Below are 13,364 nucleotides of genomic sequence, written 5' to 3'. Positions count from 1 at the left end.
TAATGTTAAATTGTCTCCCAACAAAGGCTTCTTTAACGTTACTAGCTTGACAATTAATTCTTGAATTTTCTTCCTCTCTTCCAGTTGGTTAAGAGAAATGACTTCAGTGGACATTAGGAGAAAAAGGATACCTACCAAAAAGCAACTACCATACAATTTTCTGATTCACTAGGAAAAAAGAAAGCATATTTAAGTATTGGGGGAGAGACTTCAATTCGTATGTGGGTAGTGGCATGGTGTATTCATATTTTTCTTCCCAGAAGCTTGCATGCATAAATTTGAAGAGACTTGTATGACTTCTTCCTTAATTATTGGAATGTGCAAGCATAGAGTGTGCATAGTTTCTTCCTTTATTTGTGCATCTTCCTCTTTTTCCATGTGTGAAGATAGAGAGTTCTTTAATTCATTGGAGTATAAACTCCTTTGCTTGATTTCCTCACATTCTTCTGTAGGATCTTGCATTGCTTCTCTTGGAAAAGAATTTGCGTATTCCTTTGTCACCTCTTGTAGCCTTTGAGGATATGGAATTCTAGGCTTGTGTTCCTCCACTACCTCCTTAATTGGAATTTTACTTAGTACAGGAGTCTCTTGGTCTTACTTTTGCACTTCTAGCTCCTCCTTTGTAGCCTCAGTTTGATCATCATTGTTCTTGCTAAGCAATATTCTATTTCTCAAGCTTATTGCCTTGTATTCTTCTCTTGGATTTGAAATTGTGTCACTAGGAAAGGTATTGGTAGGCCTCTCGGCAACTTGTCTGGCTAATTGACCCATGTTCGAGTACCAGGCGCTACGACGCTGAAGTAACCCATGCTATACTCCTAGAAAAAGCTCGAACGACCTTTAACAAAAGGGTACCTGTACCCAAAACCGACACCAGTGGGTAGGTAGAGAATACCTGAACTTTCAAGTTTCTGATGGAGGCCTTGGTTTTCTGCATGAAGCTAATTGTGTTTTTGGAGAGTTCTGCTAAGGCTGTTTCTAAGGCGAACTTCAGAGATGATGGTTCTTGATAAGAACAAAGAGAGGACGGTTCTTGATATGAATAAAGAGATGATGGTTCTTAGTATTAATAAGGAGATGATGGTTCTTGATAGATGAAATATGAAACACTGAAGTTTCTTTGGTCTCGACTTTCTCAAACAAAATCTGGATAGTTTCTCCATCCACAGTAATATGAATCATTCTTTGAGTGTGAGTAGTAATCCATGTAATCTGTCTCTATTATTTTTCTTAGCACAAAACACAAAACTGAATCAAACACACCATGTGTTAAAAAGAGAGGAAAAGAAGACAGAATAGAAAGAAATACTATTTATTTATTTATTTATTTATTTTTTGAAATAGAAAAGAAATAGAAAAAAGAGAAAATATCTAATCTAGGTAATCAATTAATCGGTAGTTTGTTAATTATAATTAATCCCTGACAATGGCGCCAAAAACTTAATGCGAAATTTACAAATCACAAACTATCGGCAAGTGCACCGGATCGTATCAAGTAATACTACGGGAGTGAGTTATGGTTCCCACGAGGATTAACGGATTAAGCAAACAATGGTCAATTGATTATTCTAGTCAGACAATAAAAAATAAGAGTTTCAATAGTAAATAACATGAAAGTAGAAAATTAAACAACAACAAACCAAAATTTGTTAAGAAAATAATATGATAAAGATATTTAAAGTGTCAGAGATATTTAAATTTTAGGATTAACAATTATTGCTATCTACTTTGATTATGCAAAGATATAATTCATGGCAAACCCTAAGTAATTGAACTCCAATTCCTTGGTAATTCAACTTCTTCTAACCTAATCAACCGTCAATTTCTTGATCAATTAATTATGTTAAAAGATCGAGTACAGTCTCTGGTTTATAAGCCACACAATTCTTAAGAACCCAAAAGAAACCTGATTATATGTCACGTATCAAATTAGTTCCAGATAATTGAAGAATTATGAGAAAGAGTTTCTAGCCTAATTTAATTCAGATTAGAGTTATTTTCCAATACACTCTAATCCTTATGATAAAGAACGAAACTCAATTCTTAAATAAAAATCAATACATTAATCAAAATAGAAGAATAATAATATTAATCCATCAAAATAAGTAGAGCTCTTAACTTTAACAATTAAGGTTTAGTTGCGCATAGTGCAAAAAAATTAAAATCCTAATCTAATGTGTAAAATCTAAAACTAAAAAGAATGAAAGACGGAAGAGAGAGTGGAGTTTTCCATCAGAAACGGTGCTGCTTCTTTTATATTAGCGTGAAATTGGGCTCATGTACAACAGTCTGATGCAAAAAAATTGCATTCTAATGAAAGATCTGCTTACACACAACCAACTTCTATAGACAACAGCACACAAGACATAGATGATAACACAGATTTTATACATGTCCCTCCAAAAAGATCAACTAAAAAAAGAAAAATACCAAGTTATTTGAAAGATTTTCACTACAACTTAGTCACCTCTACTTCACTAACATCCACTCATTCTTCAACAAAATATCCACTCTCCAAACACTTATCCTACTCATGACTAGGAGCTAGCCACAAGAAATATGTCTTCAACCTTTCAACATTAGATGAACTGAAGTCCTTCAAAGAAGTTGCTGCTCATGAACACTGGGTTAAAGCCATGGAAGCTAAAATCGTAGCCCTTAATCAGATTGGTACTTGGGAGTTCATTGACCTTCCTCCTGGGTAAACCATAATTAGGTGCAAATGGATCTATAAAGCGAAGCTGAAATCCGACAGCAGCATTGATAGACACAAGACACAGCTTGTGGCAAAAGGCTTCACCCAAATATAGGGAATAGACTTCAAGCAAATATTCTCTCTAGTGGCAAGAGTTGGAACTGTTCGATTACTTCTAAAACTGGCAGCAAAACACGGTTGGCTTCTTGAGCAGTTGGACATAAATAATACTTTCCTTCATGGAGATCTGTATGAAGATGTGTACATGAAAGTTCCTCAAGGCCTTAATCCACCAATGCCTTGACAAGTGTATAATTTGAAAAAGTCCCTCTATAGCTTGAGGCAAGCAAACCGACAATGGAATGAAAAATTATCCAGGACTTTCATCAACATGGGTTATACTCAATCCGTCCAAGATACTTCTATGTTCACAAAACATAAGTCCCGAGGCTCTTTCACAGCTTTACTAGTGTACGTTGATGATATGGTTCTCACAGAAAATGATGCATAAGAAATTGGATGGGTAAAGCAACAACTATATGATCTTTTCAAGATCAAGGATCTAGGCACACTGAAGTATTTTCTAGGGTTTGATGTAGCCAGAACATCAAAGGGAATTTCTATTTGCCAACAAAAGTATTGTTTGGAATTATTAGAAAATACAGAGCTGCTAGCTTGCAAATCAGCCCTAACATCGATGAGCCAATCACTGAAGCTCCGAAATGATCATGGTACACCTTTCACTGATATTCCATCTTATAGAAGACTACTTGACAGACTTTTATACATCACAAACACGTGACCCGATATTGCTTATGCAGTTATAGCTCTCAGCCAATTAGCCACTCCCATGCAGTCACACTACTTCACTTCTCTACGGATCCTTAGATACCTAAAGCAATCTCTAAGACGTGGCATTTTCCTTCTTGCCAATTTTGACATGCAACTCAAGGTGTTTAGTGATTCAGATTGGGTTTCTTGTCCAGACATGTGCACATCAATCACCGGTTACTGTGTCTATCTTGGCAATTCTCTAATCTCTTGGAAATCCAAGAAGCAGGACGCTATCTCCAGAAGCTCCACTAAAGCCAAGTACCATGCCATGACTGCCACCACTTGTGAGATCATTGCCATCTCCTACCTACTCCAAGACCTGAAAGTATCTTTTATTATGCCTACTTTTCTATATTATGACAAAAAATTAGCTCTTCAAATTGCAGCAAATTTCACGTTTCACGAACGCACTAAACATATCAAAATGGGCTACCATCAGGTCGGAAAAGAAGTTAAAGATTGCACCATTCACATTCTCCCTATTCGGTCTCAAAATCAACTCATTGACATCTGTACTAAAGCCTTAGCTTCAACACTTTTTGATGAGCTCAACTCCAAGCTTGGCATGATAGATATTCATAATCCACCTTGAAGGAGGGGGGTATTGGAGGCTATAGGCTTAGATAAAAACCATACAAGATAAGCCACTTCTAACCGACTCAATAAGAAGTAAAAAAACTTATATCTTTTAAAGATCTAAAAATATATTACATTTGTTTTTTAAAATTTATTTATTCCATTACTTTCCATTTTTGTTTAGTTTTCCCCTTTTTATTATTGTTCATTAGGTATATGTTCATGGAATAACTACATTAAGACTATATTTAAAAGGAAGATTGAGACTAAGAGACAATGCAAAGATTAGAAGAAAAAAATGATTGAGAATTTTTGTACTGCATTTAATTTAAGATAAATATATGGAGAGATATCCTAATTTGTTTTTAAAAAGCGATAAAATTAGAATTTATAAAATTAAATGAGAATATTTTTGAAAAAAATATTATTAAAATTTTAGTATCAGTTCTTACAAATTTTAGTTCTCTTTATCTCAACTTTCTAAAATACTAAAACGACTGAAATTTTGGTTCTAATTTTTAGCTATCAAACATGATATTAACTCTGAGTCCTAATATCAGCAAATAAACACAGCCTAATAGACTCAGATACATAAATACATAATCTCCAGTATAAATGTGTGAACGATTAATTAAAGGAAATAACATTTATCCTTAGTAATGTTTAGGAGCTTAATTGTGCTATTTTTTTAAGGGTAAAGTATATTTTTTGTCCCTGAAGTTTAGCAAAAATTTCAAAAATACCCTTAAATTTTATTTTATTTCAATTTTGTCCTAAAAGTTTTCGATTTGCATCAAATATACCCTTAACGGCTAAATTTTAAAAAAAATTAAGACTAATCTAACAATAATGTATAAAAACTATGCTTGATTTGCTTGTATTGAGGGTTGTTCTTATGAAATTGTTGTTGAATTGGTCTTAAATTTTTTGAAAAATTAGCCATTCGGGGTATATTTGATGCAAATCGAAAACTTTTAGCACAAAATTGAAACAAAATAAAACTTAGGAGTATTTTTAAAACTTTTGTCAAACTTCAAGGACAAAAAATATACTTTACCTTTTTTTAATTATTAGTCTTTCATAAACTTTTGAGAAATTGTAATTGTCTTATTATTATTTTTTCATTATTTTAAGGTAAAAATAAAATATAGATGCAGCCAGTCAATTGTTTGATACATTTGAATTGATTAAAAATAATTTTTTCAAAAGAAAAAATTGTCATGAGATCTTTTATCTTTATTTTTAGAGAGAACTTATCTTATATTTAAATAATTAATATAAAAAATAAATATTTTTTCAATAAANTTAATAAAATTCTAAAATAAAATTGTGGATTATTTTTTCTCGTATGTATGTTCCCGGATCTGCTACAGTAAGAGACTCGTAGTCCTAAATAGATGTGTAAGATTAAGGAGACGATATAAAGGCTTAATTGTGATAATTTATTTATTAGTCTTTCATTTATGCTTTTTCAAAAATGTAATTTATTATTAGTTATTGCATAAAAATAAAATATAGATGAGAAGCTAGTCAACCAGTCAATTTGTTTTATACATTTGACTTGACTAAAAATTTATTTTATATTTGAATAATTAATAGAAAATATAAATATTTTTCAACAAAGAATTTATTAAAGTCTCTTTAATTTCTTAAGCTTATATTGTTAATTTAAAATAAAATAAATTGTTATAATTTTATTTCAAATATTTTTATGCATTTTTAAAATTTTATAAAAATAAATTCTTTAAATAAAAAAATTTATCTAAATACACACCTAATACAACATTTTTTTCTACAAAAAATTTCAATCAATTTTTTTCTTCTACAAACAAGTATGTGATAGCTGAGTTGTGAGAGGCATCAGAATAATGCACAAGAAGAGAATAGTGACCATTAATTTTGATTCAAATAAATCGAAACCAAAGAAATTGCGTTACAACAAAGACTTTATATATTTAATCCAGTTAGGTTAGTCTAATGATTAGTTTATTAGTCTACTTAAATAAATGTCAAAAATTTAAATATAATAATTTATTGATAAATAACAAATTCTTAAATAAAATTTTGATCTATAATAAATTAATTCTTAATTTATCGAATTAAAAAATACCGTTAAAAAAAATAATATATTTATTTTCCTCCCGGCCCATAAACATAACATTTTCTCCTTTCTTTTGCAATGCGGTTTCGGTTTTTGGCAAAAAGAAACTTCTACACACAGACACAACACAATAGCCCATTATATTCCAATCTTATCAACTTTATTCCATTTCCTACTCAATATCCTTTCTTTCTTTTTCCAATCACTAAATAAAATAATTAAATTAACAGTTAATAATTAATCAAATTAAATAAAAAAGTTCCTTTCTTTTGTCCTCTGTTTAAGGGTGCGTTTATCTCTCGTTCTCTATGATCAATGATTCATGACCTCTATTCTCATCAAAGTAGACAGTACTTTACTTGGGACCCACTTTAACTTGTCACTTCAACGTGTTCATCGCAAATTACACGTGGCAGCTTCACGTAGCTTACCTCCTTTCTCTCTCTTCAATTTTCCTCCCACCCTTTCCCCCATATTAAGACCCTCTCCTCACACACTGAAATCTCAGGGAAGCATAACAAAGCTTCTCTTTTTTCGAAAAATATAGGGTTTTTGTTTCTTAAAGACTTTGTCTTTCTCCATCTGCTCTTAGCTCTGTAGTGGTAATTATCTTATTCTCTTTGCTCTGATTTTTTGCCCTTTTTTCCTATCTGTTACTGATTGTTTTCTGGTTTTGTTCGTGTGAGCTAAAAGGAAAGTTTTGATTTTTTTTGTTTTCCGAGATTGTTTTTTGTTGAAATTCTCCGATTGATTTCTATTTTCTGTATTTTGTACTGCATGTCAAATTTGGTATTTAAAAAGGGGCTTTTTTGAAAATTTTAGATTTTTGATCATTATTCTTAGTGTTTATGTTCCCTTTTGCTGTTTTTGATCCTTATCCTGCGCCTCTCTCTGTCAAAGTTTAAAACTTTCTTCAGTGTGTTAATCATGTAATTTTGAATAAACGTGATGGGTATTTATGTAACGTACAGGATCATCCTATAAGATAATTATTATTATTATTATTATTATTCATTATTGTTATAAGCTATTTTTTTTTAATAAGTTGTATTTATCTTTGTGTTGCTTTCTTCGCCAGTTGCCTTGGACAAATGCGTTTTTCTTGTTTTGTGGTGATTTTATCTTTTAGCTGAAACCTAATAACTGTTGGAATCTGCTAAGTCTTATCTATTACCATTTGTGTTGCTTGTATTTGCTGACAGCTGTTGAAGGTGGTGCTTTTTTTTATGTTGATGCGGAAACTGAGATGGTTGGAAAGGAGAACCTGAGAACTGAGGACTTGAACTTGTGCTTTGAGAAGCTCATGATGGTTGCTGGTGGTGGTGGTGGTGGTGGTGGTGGTGAGAAAGGAGGGAAGATGAAAGCCGGGGTGATCACTGAGTGGAAGGATATACCTGTGGAGCTTTTGATGCAGATTTTGTCCCTTGTGGATGATCAAACTGTGATCACAGCTTCTGGTGTTTGTCGTGGATGGAGAGATGCTATTTACTTTGGCCTTGCTCGTTTGTCACTCTCATGGTATATATTGCTTTCTCTCCACTCTTGAAAATCATATATGCATATCTAGTTTTTCCTCCTTTGTGTGAATTGAGTTTGCTATGCTGCAATTTTGGTGCTGGCCCCATGATTTGTTGGTCTTTTTTTTCACCTTTTAGTTTATGGATCATTAGTATATGAAATATGTCAGGGTAGATTACATTAACCTCCTGAGTTTAGGTGATAATACATCCCTGATTTATAATGTTAGTGTTACATTTGAAATATAGGGTATTGTGTGTATTCCCCAAGCACAGGAATGTTGGTGTAATTTACCAATTTAGTGAATCCCCAACATTTGTACAAGAACAAGAAGGGTTTTTCTCATGAGAATGTAGTGTAATATAGGCTTCTGTGACAATTGGTCTGTTTGAACCTTATAGCTATGTTATTGTCTCTATTGTACTTGCAAGTTCTTTGGAAGTTGATTTCATTACATCTCTAGAATGGTGATGCAATCATTTTTATTATGAACGTGTATTGAGGCTTGCCAGTTTTAACTTCAATTCAATCCTCCCTCCCTTTTCAGGTGTAGCAAGAACATGAATAACTTGGCTCTTTCTCTTGTTCCGAAATTCACAAAACTTCAAACTCTAATCCTTCGTCAAGACAAGCCTCAACTAGAGGATAACACAGTTGAAAGGATTGCAAATTATTGTCATGACCTGCAGATTCTGGACCTGAGTAAAAGCTTCAAACTCACCGATCGGTCGCTGTATGCCGTAGCCCACGGTTGTCCTGATCTCACTAAACTCAACATCAGTGGCTGCTCTGCTTTTAGTGACAATGCTCTGGCGTACCTTGCCGGTTTCTGCAGGAAGCTGAAAGTCCTAAACCTCTGTGGATGCGTTAGAGCAGCAACCGATACTGCGTTACAGGTATGATTGTGGTATAGAGTATAGACTAGTTGGTTTTAGCCATAGTCATATAACGATTAAGAGTGAGACCACTCGAATCTATAACCGCCGTGGCTAAATGAATGCAGGCTATTGGACACTACTGTAATCAGTTACAGTCTTTGAACCTTGGATGGTGTGAGAATGTTGGTGATGTTGGAGTGATGAGTTTAGCATATGGCTGTCCTGATCTAAGAATAGTGGACCTGTGTGGCTGTGTCCTTATAACAGGTAATTTGACCCGAATTTAGTAGCATACTTGCTAAGTAGTTCCACTTGATTGTAATGCATTAACAATTTAATTTCAAGCAAAGGTTCAATTATTATTTGGTGGCAGAACTTCATATGCAGTTGTCTTCATCTAAAGTTCATAGTTCCATAGTCGAAAATCGTTAGATGACAATTTAGTCAAACATATCTAATCATCTGACGATTTTCAACTACCAAACTAACCTCTAGAGATGTAGAATGTTATACTCCTAGCTTTTCCATTATCCAATTCTTTTCGCCCATGCTTAGTAGTTCCACTTGATTATTTGGCAGTAGAAACTTATATGCAGTAATCTTCATCTGATGATACTTAGAAAACTGTGAGATGACAATTTAATCAAAAATGTGTTTTGATGAAGCATTAGAAATTAACGGTTTTCAACTATCAACTTCACACACGAGAGTCTCCGCCCGTGGCAACTAACATGAAGCATTAGAAATCCAGTCTAGTATTCTCAATAATGAAGTTAGTTTTGATTATGTATATTTGCAGATGATAGTGTGATTGCATTGGCAAGCAGATGCCCAAGGCTCAGGTCCCTAGGACTATACTACTGCAAGAACATAACAGATAGGGCAATGTACTCATTGGCACAGAGCAAAGTGAACAAGAGAATGTGGGGATCAGTGAAAGGAGGAGGAGGAAATGATGAAGACGGGCTTAGAACTCTCAACATAAGCCAATGCACAGCACTGACACCATCTGCAGTTCAAGCTGTTTGTGACTCATTCCCTTCACTCCACACATGCTCAGGTAGACACTCACTCATCATGAGTGGTTGCCTCAACTTGACTTCAGTTCATTGTGCTTGTGCTGTTCATGCTCACCGTGCTATCAACAATTTCCCTCACCCTGCTCATTGAAACAAAGACTTCACACACTTCCAGGAAGTGCCCCCTTTGTGGGGTTCTGAGAAGTGAAAAAAGAATGGCCTTGTGGATATGTTTGTGTTCGTTCATCTTTTTATGTTTAAAGAGACTTTTGAATCCTCCTAGTTTATGTAGGACTTTGTGACATCATTATGTACTTAAAACTTTTTCTTTGAACTTTGATGCCATTTGAGAAAACCATGGGTGGTTCTTGTGGAAAGCATGAAGAGATAATGTTTTCATTTTTACATCGTTTCGAGTTTCGACAATGCTAAGGTGGATTGGCTTTTGTTAAAAGTAAAAGATTCTATGCTTAATGCAAAATTGAAAAGGATTAAAGTTATTTAATGGTGGAAATTAATAAGAAGAAATACAGTGCAATTTTATGTCACTATCTTCAGACTTTCTACCGTGTTGATTAGTTGTTTACTAATTATAATTAAGTTGGATTGAAAATCTTATCTTAACATGACGAATATAATTTGAAGAGTTGGACTATTTGATGTGAAATTCAATTTTGTTACACAAATTAGAAGCCGCAGTTTTGTTTGACGTAGACCCACCTGAATGGACCAGGTTGAGGTTTAGGATATTTATTAAAGAATCTTGACTTATTGAGAACCACTTGGACTTGGACCCCTCTAGATTGATCTTGATTTCTTCTCATATGATCTAGCAATATCGTAAGCTTCATATGCTTATTTATTTTATGGGAACTACTCAGATTTTAAGGGAGTTATTCAGATAAAGAAGTTTTTTAAAATGTTTTTTTTTAAATGTTTTATAGTAATTAAAATTTAGTATATATAATCGATTAAATTGTGTTATTTTTGTTAAAATTGGATCAAATAAATTAATTTAATTTTTTTGTTAAAATTGGGCTAAATAAATTAATTTGATAAAAAAGATGGTGAATTTTGAATCAATTTAAATTTAATTTTCATAGAAAATGATTATAATACTCTTATTATAAAAAATAACTAAAATACTTTTATTTTATTTGTTGCAAATAATAATTGAATAACAAAATCATATAAATATTTATAAGGGTTCAAATTGGCGTACTGCCAACTTGGCTATAGGAGTACTACACGCTAAAGTGTTTATTCCAAATATAATTTGTGTTTTAAAATTCAAGACCAAGTAAAGTAGCTCAACAAGTCACGCAATGCCACAAATTTGACAAGAAAAATATACAAGAGAAGTGGACGTAAAAATCATCAAAAATATTTTTTGTATATCAAAATCAGCCACTAATATTAGTCATTAATGTATTTGTGTAGAAATATATGTATAATTTAATTTATTTTCAATATGTATTTATATTTCAATATATATTTTATATCTAATTTTAGAGTATATGTAGTATAGTCTAAAAATGATATATATTTAGATTGGCCAAGTGGTTAATTTGCTTTTTTGTTAAATAAGTATTAAAAATTTGAATTTTGGTTTGTATACATAACAATTTATTGATTAGTGTCAAATTCTTAAAAGATGAGTGCTAGGTGGCCAACAACTTTTATGATTTATAACCATCAAATAGCTATCAAAGATGATTTTAATGGTGTGAGATTGGTGTGAAATTTTATCTAATAGCTCACTTTTCTTTGCTGGTTACATGCTGGCCTGAATTTAATAAAATTGCTTGCCCTAGACTTTTTCCTTCTTAAAATACACAACTGATAAATTATATATTTAAGTATATTAGTTTGAGAATATATCAAAGAAGAAAGTGATATATGTATCTAAATTTATTTACCCGAATATTAATTGAAAACAATAGTTGCAAATAAAAGACGATAAACTTGCAAGTTTATTAGATATACACGTCTTCGGCAAGTCCAAATATTATGCAACATGCTACATGCGATTGGGAAAATTTAATGCTTGCCTCAGATTGAAGCATTCTATGGTCTACGCCCACAAATAATTTCGTTCTACGCTTAACAATGAAAAGTTATGTTAGAATTTGGAAATTGGGAATCTTAGCTAAAGGAATGAGAGAGAAACCTTTAGCAATTGGTGTTTATTAGCTACTGAGAAATTGGGATTATTCCACAAATATTTTCAATCCATGATGAATTATCGTTTTACGATTTTTTTTTAATGTATATATGTTATTAACCTATTGTTTGCTAAAATAATTTAAATTTGATGAGGAATAAATTGAAGACATTTGTCTAGACTATGGTAAGAAAGTGTTCGAAAGTATTCATCAATGAGCAAGCTAAATTAATCGAAGATGCAAATCGAAAATGAAGGTCCATAATGGAAGCAATGAAGAGGCCAATGATTAAGGCAGTTGAAGACGGTTATTACATTTGTTATAGCAGAAACAGTTATGTTTAATTTTCTTATAGGTGGAGCACGTGAAGGAATTCTGATTAGTTGAAAAAGACTATAAATAGACATAACATAGAAGGAGTAAGGGTTGAAATTTGTTTTCAAAAAACATTCTTGCACATTCACATCCCAGCAATTTTTTGAGTCTGCAAAAAACTTTCTTTTTTATAGGTTCCTTCCATATCTTTTAAATTTCTTTAAGTTTCTTGTAATTTTTCCTTTTCTACAAATTTACTTTCTCTTGCAAATCTTTTGTTTTTATCTTTTAACATTCTCGTATTGTCTTTCGAATTCAAAATCTTTTGACCTTTGTTGAGGACATTTTATTGCTTTGATTTAATTTTAAGTCATTTACTTTGTTTTGTATTTTTTATTTCAAGTCATTTAAATTTTATTTACATTTCAAATTCTTTCTTTTCTTCCCTATTTGTCCAAAATTGAGATCTTTTGATGCCCAATTCAAAAACTGATACTCATAAGAAGAGTAAATTTCACTCCCAAATCATTAGATATCGAACCAATATAAAATTACTAAAAATCTGCATAACACCTATTAAATATCATTATATACCTACTTTTTATGCTAATATATAACTAAGTGGTCATGGTTTTTTTTTTCATGCTAATAATGCATCTAAATTAATTAAAATGTTTGATTAACACACTTATGATTTGACACTGAATCCTTGGAATAATCAGGTGCAAAATCATACCTTTTTAGAGTTTAATTTTTAAGCAATGATGGTATAAGATTATTTTATTCTATCATAAACTAAAAATTAGGAAATAATATTGTCACTTCTATTTTAATAATCTTTTTTTCTACTAATTCATGTAAAAGTACAATGTAAAGAAAAAAGATCCATGTATAGAGTGAAATTGTATAAAAAATGGGAGTGACATTATGATTTATTCAAAATTATATTATCTTAATTTTGTAGAAGAAGAGAGAGTATATTTTATAAATAGAAGGAGAAGAAAAGGAGTGTTATTTTCTATTAGATTTATGTGTAAGATAACTCTGTACAATTAGTGTATCAAAAATTCAAAACTAATTTGTTTAAATAGTATTGTTAGATGGTCAAAACTTTCTATTAACTTCACTTAAATTACAGGTTTGACAACATATATTGAAGAGTTTGGGATGCTACAAAGCTGTCTTAAGTAAGTGTGAAATCTCTCAAAATAATAATTTTCTCATGTAAACATACATCGCCATCATACATTGATCAGTTGCTTT

The 13,364-nt window shown here is 31.8% G+C and overlaps 1 protein-coding gene across 2 annotated transcripts; it reads left to right on the top strand.

Annotated features, from left to right (window-relative positions):
* On the top strand, positions 6,658-10,149 carry LOC107605985 (F-box protein SKP2A). Of its 2 annotated transcripts, none has more exons than XM_016307945.2 (5): positions 6,658-6,808; positions 7,409-7,724; positions 8,272-8,620; positions 8,728-8,869; positions 9,402-10,149. In XM_016307945.2, exons 2-5 carry the CDS (start codon positions 7,453-7,455, stop codon positions 9,770-9,772), a joined length of 1,134 nt encoding a protein of 377 aa, XP_016163431.1. In that variant the 5' UTR covers positions 6,658-6,808; positions 7,409-7,452; the 3' UTR covers positions 9,773-10,149. The 2 variants fall into 2 exon arrangements, with proteins under 2 accessions (XP_016163431.1, XP_020961991.1); XM_021106332.1 differs by having other exon boundaries at positions 9,380-9,507.

The sequence above is a fragment of the Arachis ipaensis genome, chromosome B07 (genome assembly GCF_000816755.2).
Source record: "Arachis ipaensis cultivar K30076 chromosome B07, Araip1.1, whole genome shotgun sequence".
Classification (NCBI taxonomy): domain Eukaryota; kingdom Viridiplantae; phylum Streptophyta; class Magnoliopsida; order Fabales; family Fabaceae; genus Arachis; species Arachis ipaensis.
Note: the sequence above shows the minus strand (reverse complement) of the source record. Positions and strands in the feature narration are given on the sequence as shown.

What these genes read in the sequence shown, in the direction of transcription:
- LOC107605985 (XM_016307945.2), top strand. Translation starts at nt 7,453, where the DNA reads ATGGTTGGAAAGGAGAACCTGAGAACTGAGGACTTGAACTTGTGCTTT. An exon ending in CAACCGATACTGCGTTACAG is followed by an intron (nt 8,621 to 8,727) that starts GTATGATTGTGG and finishes AAATGAATGCAG; the next exon opens with GCTATTGGACACTACTGTAA. An exon ending in TGGCTGTGTCCTTATAACAG is followed by an intron (nt 8,870 to 9,401) that starts GTAATTTGACCC and finishes GTATATTTGCAG; the next exon opens with ATGATAGTGTGATTGCATTG.